General features: G+C 41.0%; 1 protein-coding gene across 1 annotated transcript; it reads right to left on the reverse strand.

Moving 5' to 3' along the window:
• Positions 1-6,017: 6,017 nt before the first annotated feature.
• LOC145069859 (transcription factor BHLH094-like) lies at positions 6,018-8,436 on the reverse strand. The gene is made up of 6 exons (XM_079016805.1): positions 7,690-8,436; positions 7,188-7,382; positions 6,969-7,034; positions 6,825-6,893; positions 6,672-6,743; positions 6,018-6,469 (listed from the first exon to the last, which is right to left on the reverse strand). Exons 1-6 carry the CDS (start codon positions 8,035-8,037, stop codon positions 6,341-6,343), a joined length of 879 nt encoding a protein of 292 aa, XP_078872931.1. The 5' UTR covers positions 8,038-8,436; the 3' UTR covers positions 6,018-6,340.
• Positions 8,437-8,691: the final 255 nt, after the last annotated feature.

An 8,691-nucleotide genomic window follows, 5' to 3' on the forward strand; every position in this document is an offset into this window, starting at 1 on the left:
CGCTCTTGGCTGACAGAACACTGCTGAATCGCAAACAGCTAAACAACCTCACATGCTCATCGATCTTCCAGAGAATCTACCAATTCTCCCCAACTTATATCACTGACTATCAATCACCGATCGCCATCACCGATATCCCTCAAGAACCTTACACAACACAACACTTACACGCGAACTGCGTCCCGCAAGCACAAACAACCTTCACAAAATCACATATTAACACTGATCATCCCGAGCTCGAAAGAAATTCAATCTGCAGCTAACCACTCCTCAGAAAGCAGAGGCTACCCGACATTCAGACCAACGCCAGATTTCCACTAATAACCCTCATGAATGATAACCAACGAATTCCCATCACTAACCCATAACCAAACCATAACCCTCAAAGAACAACGAATACCGCACCGAAAACCACACAATGAGACTAGTAGATAAACAATACTCCACAATAACCACAAGATAAACAAGACATCAAGAAAGAAACATACCCACGGCTGCATCCGGCAGTGCTCTGACCTTCTCTGCTGTAAGCTGAAAAGCACGACCCTGAGCCCTTGGGGGCTCCGCTCCACCCTGACCTCCACTCGTGATCCTCAAAGTGGCCGGTGCTGGACCCTGCACCGGTCCTGCAGCAAGCTGTGGACAGTTGACCCTCAAGTGCCCAACCTGATGGCAATGATAACAAATCCTCAAATCCCGAACCGACGCTGATTGCCAACAATCCCTCGCATAGTGCCCTCCTTTCCACACTTGCGGCATGCACCACCGGACCTACAAACTCCGGTGTGACCCCTCCCACACTTCCCACAAGCGTGGCTGCTCTGATCTCCCACCCTAGAATCAACGGTCTTGGACCGTTTCGGCGCCGGCTGCGACTGCACCGGAGCCTGCCTCAGCTCATGCAACTGCAACTCAATCTCTAACTCACGCTGCCTGGCGGCCTCCTGCAACTCCAACAAAGTCTCGCATCTCTGTGTACACACAAACTGTCTGATATCCCTCTTGAGCTTTCTCAGATATTGAGACATCTGAGCCTGCTCCGAAGCAAACTCAGGGCTGAACATCGCCCTCTCAATGAACATCCTGGTGATCTCAATCACCGACTCCGAACCCTGCTTTAGCTCCAGGAACTCCTGAGCCAATCTCTCTCTCTCAACCCGCGGAACATAACGAGTGCTGAACATCTCTCTGAACTGATCCCATGAAACCGCAGCCCTCTGCGCATCCGAATATGACCCCGTGGTTAATCTCCACCAATCCTTCGCCCCAAGCCTCAACAGGTTCAGAGCACACCTTACCCTCTGATCAGCAAGGCATGAACACGTGAAGAAACACCCCTCCACGTCCGATAACCATCTCATAGCAACAATCGGGTACTGAACTCCATCAAAGGTGGGAGGCTTCGTATTATCGGAGTCCCGATACTGAAAACCCCGACCAGCTCCTCCCCCTGCCGCTGCTACAGCCGCTGTAGCCGCCACGGCAGTCGTCTCTGTGAGAGCTGCATAGCGCTCATCAAAATACTCAACCATGGCGGTCTTGATCGACCCAAACAATTCCGGCAACTCTGCCCGGAACAACGCAGCAATCTCATCATGCAGGATCTCACGAATCCTCGCATCCAACTCAGCCCGCCCGGAACTCCCTCTCCTGCTCCCGATCTTGACCCGGATCCACTCCCAGCATGCCTCGGAATCTCCATACTGAAAAACACCACAAAATCTCAGACACTTCCCACCAACCCGGGAACCAACTCTCAACCCAGCCCTAGAGGTCATGGTTTCCCTGATACGCGTATGGGTCCTGTGCTTTTAGTAGTACGGGCCCATACTACCTTCCACAACTACCCATATTTGTATGAAGTACTACCACAACACCCTAGTGAAAACATACAAAACAAGCGTTCAACCCTCACTACTAGAGGAACACTGGAAATCTCTCACAAGGAAACCCTAGGCTAACAGGCATCATAAATCAGGCAACATTATCATGAAATCCTGAAGATCCCTAGCCTAACACTATCATGTTGTTCTATTAATGCTCAAAACAAATATCATGTATGGTATTTTGGGGTTACTTACTGGCTCCGGCTGATCGTACCTCCGCGTCCTCCTTTACTCATTTTGAAAACCATTTCAAATTCTCTTTTGAAAACCCTCCTCGATTTGAGACTAGAGTCACATGAGTGTTCCTCCAATTCACTCAAACCAAGGCTCTGATACCAACTTGTAACAACCAAAAAATTCCAACCAATTTAAATTATTCAAAAACAACCCGATTTCATTAAATTATTACAAAAAGGTTTTCAATACAATTTATTTAGAGTACTCTTAGAATCACATCACAACATAAACATGAGGAGCGGTACGATCACGCCTTTGCCTTGCCACGGTCTCCTGAAGAACCTGAAAAACATAAAACCACAACTGTAAGCCCGAAAGCTTAGTGAGACATCCCCAAAATACCAACCATATATACCATACACGCATAACATGCCATATCATATCCGATCACAGAACAACCATGCACTTCGGGTCTACTGTGCGACTGGTCCGCCGCATCGGCCAACAGTCTACTTGGTCCACCCTCCGAGTCTAGCCATATACATTGAGTCTACAGTGTGATTGGTACGCCCACACCGGGCCTTCAATCCACCTGGTCCACTCTCTGAGTCTACAATATGGCTGGTCTGCCCGCACCGGGCCTTCAGTCGGCCTGGTCCACTCTCCGAGCCTCGGCACGTCTGGTCCGCCCTCTTGGGGCCTACAGCCTATCCAGACCGCTCGTTGGGCCTTCGGTACAACCGGTCCGCCCTAGGTATCTTGGCCTATAGCACAAAGCAGGACCCGCCTCAACCCAACTCCAGTCCAAACAACCATGTGCACATAAACATACAATCATATAACAATTCGCAGTCAACAAGTTGATTCTCGAATCACTGACTCACCGAAAATCCCGAACTAGCCAACATAGCACAAATAAACATTAGGCCAAGCACAATACTCTTCCAAGGGTAAATTGACTATTTTACCCCTAACTCAATCCGGCCCAACACTAGGTAAGCTCCCAAGCCCACCAATGGCCCAAAGTGAAAATGCCACAGACGGGGTACGCTGGGCGTACCCTTCTTGGTACGTTTGGGCGTACAACAATGCTCGCAATAAGGGATCGGGACACTGGCCCGCTACGCTGAGCGTACTCACATGTTACGCGGGGCGTAACTTCACTATTCATTAAGTCCTCATAACTTCTTAATGGCTTAAGCTCTTAAGCCCAAACTTCAGATCCGTAGGCCGAATATGCCGAAGATTCATAAAGTCTCAAACTTTATCACTTGGGACGTCCATAAAGCTCTTAATCCAAGGCCTTAATCCATTAAAACCTACATATCTCACACATGGAACAACCACAACCCTTGGGACCTCATTTTTCTCACTCAAGACCTATCCAAAGGTCTGAAAGGATAGATAATCTCGGCCAGCTCAAAGCACGCATCAAGATGAGGACTTTTGGGACAAGAATGGTGTCAAAGCTTCACAACACATAGGTCTACACAATATGAATGACAAGCAAGAAGCTTTATACCTCAAATAGGCTCCAAAGGATGATGTCTTCCTAGATCTATAAGCTCCAGCCGTTCCTCTCCCTCTTTGACAACTTCTCCTTTCTTCCTTTATGATCTCCTTTGCTAATCCAAGCTTTCCAAGACCAAACACACCCAATCAAGGAGGTCGGACGGCTATCTTAGGGTTTCTAAGGTTAAGGGAGAGCTTATGGAGGCTAGGGTATGAACCAACATGTTCCTTATATAGTGGCTGACCCTAATTTTAGGGTTTTAGAACTTTTAGAGTATGTTGGGCGTACCTCTAGTAAGCTAGGCGTACTCAGCCTTGCACCCGCGTCCATATACGCCTTTACGCTGGGCGTAATCCCAGCTTACGCTGGGCGTACTCGGCGAGTCCCCAAATTTCATACTTGTTCCTCATTTTCCACCTTTCCTACAAGATGACCAAAATACCATTTCTCTTAAATCCTAGGGACTCACAATTAGGTACTCTTAGTAACGGGACGTTACACGGAATCAGTTCATGTCCGGACTTGAAGATATGTTGGTGATGTGGAGATTGAGAGTTAAGGCATTCCAGAATGGATGTTTATCTCCGGAATGTTTGTTGTTCCGAAATCAATATTTTGTCTTAATGCATTTAATGTAATTTGTCTTTCGTTTGATTTAACTTGTCATAGGACATAGTTTTATTTGTCATACATGGATACTCAGAGTGTCATATGTAACTCTTGTATCCAGTCCTTTGATTGTAATTGGTTAGTACCATGTTTCATGTACTCCTATTTATAGGAGCATTCAATGTTGAATCAATTGACGGATTATTCAAACCTTTTAGCAATATCCAAGTTACTTCATCTTTCTGAATATTCTCTCAAACATTCTTCTTGTTCTTCATTTATTATCTTTACCTTGATCTTTATTCTCATTCTTCATTTATGGCTTGAACATTTGTTGAATACTTTAACTCAGACTTGAACTGGTCTATCCAGACTTGACTGGAACATTTATTAGCAAGCAGACATTGATCTTAAGCATTCACTCAAGGTTTGAGTTTTCAAACCTTGTCCCTACGCATCAGATCGTTCTTGTTCTCACAGTGGTGCCATCAAGGTATCCATAGAGTTGGACACCTCGTAGTATGGGTATGACTTGGGCCTTCCATAGCAGGAAATTGGTTCGAGTAAGCTTGTAGGAGATAGCAATGGCGATTTGAGAGGAAGTAATGGTAGACATGGCGATGATGAATCTAAGATAGAGGATCAGAAGGCAGAAACAGGTAGAGATAAGTCGGAGCCCTATGATGGCTTTGATACCAAGTTGAAATTGAGTTAATTGCCGTAAATCATCCATAGGTTTTGGTGTACAATATATAGATATAGATTATATGAAAGAGATAAACACTAGTGTGTTCGGCGAAATTAGCTAGTAGCTTGTAGCTTGTAGCGGGTCGCAGGTAGCTTATAATTTATAACTAGTAGCGTTTAATTAAAAGCTACATGAAGTAGCATTTGGATTTTGATTATTTTTTTAAACTAAACGTTAGAAACTTGTAGTACCAAACGAGGTTTTCTGTTCAAAACGAAACGTTTTGTTAAATGCTAGAAGTTATTAGCTCTCAAACGCTCCCAAACGCTTTGTGCCGAATATGTCCTAGATCCTAAATACATGGATCTTATGATTACAATAATACATTTGAATTGTATCCTATCTCTGTCTCTTATCTATACATTTACACCCTCATCTTCGATTTCCGATCCGATCGATTTTTAAAACATTTGATGTTACGTGTATGTCAATCGTAAATCGTAAATCTAACATGAGTATCGCTATTTCAATAAAGCTAGTCATTTAGTTGTATGGTAGCAATTCATTTGTATAGTCTCTACTTTGTTTTAGTGAAATACACTACCCTTCCCACCTTTTGTGTGAACGTAATCTATCACATCAATAGTAAAACCACACAAATCCTTTGTGCTTGATTTACTTGTTCAAAATTGTATAACTTGTCTCGACCTATTTGTTACGCATTACTACTCACCACACCCATAAAAACATATATTTACGAACTACAAATGTAAAAGAAGCTTGTTGCCTGTTTGTCTTCCATCGATATGTATTTAACTTTAATTTTTGATTTTGTAATATAGATTAACAAATTAAAGAAGCAAAACCATATGGAATAAACAAATAGAAATACGAATAAAAGTACTGCCAATTGTGAATATTATTCTTTCAAAAAGACACATTATCGCTTATATGTAAACAAACAACTGTTAACCAATATGACTAATATTTTTTTTTTCAAAAAAGAAAAGAAGATTATGTTCAAGACCACATAAAGGCTTGTGTCTATTGTCTAACACGTCATATTCTTTTATCAACATTTCTACTAGATACTTTTAAGGACCACATAGCCAAGTACAAAAAAGTAAACACATAAAGTAAAAGTATATTAGAGTTTACTTTACACGATGAATCTTTATTTTCTTAGTACAAACCCTAATTCTTATTAAACAAACTATATGATTTATGTTTGAAAAAAATCTCACATACTTTATAGAGGTATACAATATGAAAACAACTATACGCCATAGCGTGCATGTAAAGAAATTGTGCCTAAATATCGTAACACACAAACTAAATGAAGATATATAGATATAGTTTCAAGATTTTTTCTTTAACTTTTTGTAGTAGTCACTAAGCTATTAACCCATAATTTTATGGCTTCCTTTAAATGGGTCTTATTGTTGTTGATAATGGATTATGTTGAAATTACGTTGTTCTTTCGAAGTTGCCACCAATTTGCATGTGTAACCATTCCGGTGATGATCCCCTACTAAACTCTCTTGTTGGTTGGGAAACAAACGGCATGCTTACCATGTCATACGTTTGGCGACCATACTGAAAACACCAACCATCGACTCATAAGTCAAAATATACAGATACAGATACATGTCCAGGTCTAGGAGGTGGTCCTCAGACTCATTTTATCTTTTGTTTGTGAGAAAGGCATATCATCATCGAAAATAGTTGTAGAAAGTTAGTCTAGTCCAGTCCTGTCTAGTTTGATGTATGTAACAGTATTCCTAAAAGTGGGACTCACGTCTTTTGAAGGAAATTGTTCGGAGTTGGGGTGTGATCTTGAAGTGACAGCTTCAAGCTTCATCGATAAGAACTATGAAAAGCGAAAACATGTTAATAATCTTATAATTCAACATTTTCACTGTTGGAAAATTAAGTTATGATGCAATAACACCTCAACTTGTCGTTGTAATGCTTGAATGTAATTGATTATTTCATCTAGGACCATTGCTTTCCCAATAACCTAACATCATATAATTTATTCTTAAGTTTTAGGAATATTTTTATCTTTTGGAATAAGAAAAATGATAAATCATACCTTATTACACCCAGGAACTAGATCTTGAAGAATTTTCATCCTCTCGCTTATCTTTTCTCTTCTAGCCTGTGTCCATCAATATATATAGATCAAAAGATCAACAAAAACTTTATGTAGAAAACCTTTTGGATTTTTTACTTAAAAGTAATTATTACATCATTCGAATGAAGTTTTATATAAAAAACGAAATTTTAATGAAAAAGTTAGAAGCAAATTTACTCTTTCTGCTAGACTGTGGCTATCAGTGGCTTGACCTCTTCGAGCTCTCACATGGATGTAATCTTGTTTAGGTGGCTCAGATGGTTTCATGTTGTTCTCTGTTTGTTTTCCAGAACTTCTATCGGCTTTGACATTAGCTTCGAATATTTCATATTCAGTCCCCATTGATTTCAGGCGTTTACCTTCACAATCACTCTATTAAAAATTAAGAACATGAACCTAGTTCAGATTACCGATTACAATCAGAATACTAGCATTGATCAAATCCGCAATTGAAGAAAGAAACCAAATTCAAGTAATTGACGAAATAAGAAAAAATTATGAGTTCCTGTTGAAATTTTTGTGATTTTGTAATGAGATTGGGAGATTACGAGAGCAATTGCAGCTACACAAATTCAAAATCAATAACGGTTGATCATCTATTCATCGACAACCGATATCTATTATCGTTTCTCAGAATATGATCAAAAGGATAATTAAAAGGTTTGAGTAAATTGATTACCTTGCAATTGCCATTGTTATTCCTAGGGCTATGGATTGAAACTCGTTTAGACGAATCATCTTCTTCACGTCGCTTCTTACTATGAAAATTACTCCCTCTCTGGTCCAAATCCATCGGATCATCAACAGAAACATGACCTCCAGTCTTCATAAACGCATCAACAGTACTACCGCTATTATTATCATCGTCGCTGTTCCCAATCAAATGTCCCAAACCAAATGACGCCACATTACCGACGCCACCACCGAAATTGACATGGTACGGCAGGATCTCCGTCATACTACAAAACGACGACGCGGCGTTACTTGATCGGAAATCACCTCCGTTCATCATCACCGGCGGATCCATCTCACAAACATAACAAAACCAGTGAATTTCAAACTGCAACAACTATACGAATGACGAATCTCAATCCTCCAACCTCTTCAACCAAATTCATGTGAATTAATAGTGTCCCATTGTCAGAGAATGATACCGTCAACTAAAAGTCTCGAAACATGATTTTATAAGTCGATAACTCTATCTCCGGGGACCATGGAGAGTACTTTAATGGAGGAATACGGATAGAGATAGAGATAGAGATAGAGAATCTGTATGTATAGATAGAGAGAAAGTGAGAGGGAAACAGAGTGATAAAGCTGTGTGTGTGTGTGATCTCCTTCGACAATGGAGGGTGGTGGTTTGGTGCGTAATGCGCCCCCACCATTATATTATTCGGCGCATGTTAGTGAAGGATACATTGGGATTTGAATGAAGTGACTTTTGAGTGAGGTATTCTTGGAGTGTCCATCGTTTCTTTGTCGAGGGTCTTTCTATACCTTTTCAGCAACTCAAATTATAAAATTCAGAACAATACATGCATTTCACTGTTTTCCCTAACTTTAGGCATCCTATATTTCTCTAAGTTTAGAAAACATAAAATACCACTAATAGACATAATATAAGGGTAAATTTATAAATTTAGACACAAAAAACGAAATTTCCACTTATAGACATGCATTA

This window comes from Lactuca serriola, chromosome 8, assembly GCF_051521515.1.
Source record: "Lactuca serriola cultivar US96UC23 chromosome 8, Lser_US96UC23_V15, whole genome shotgun sequence".
Lineage (NCBI taxonomy): Eukaryota > Viridiplantae > Streptophyta > Magnoliopsida > Asterales > Asteraceae > Lactuca > Lactuca serriola.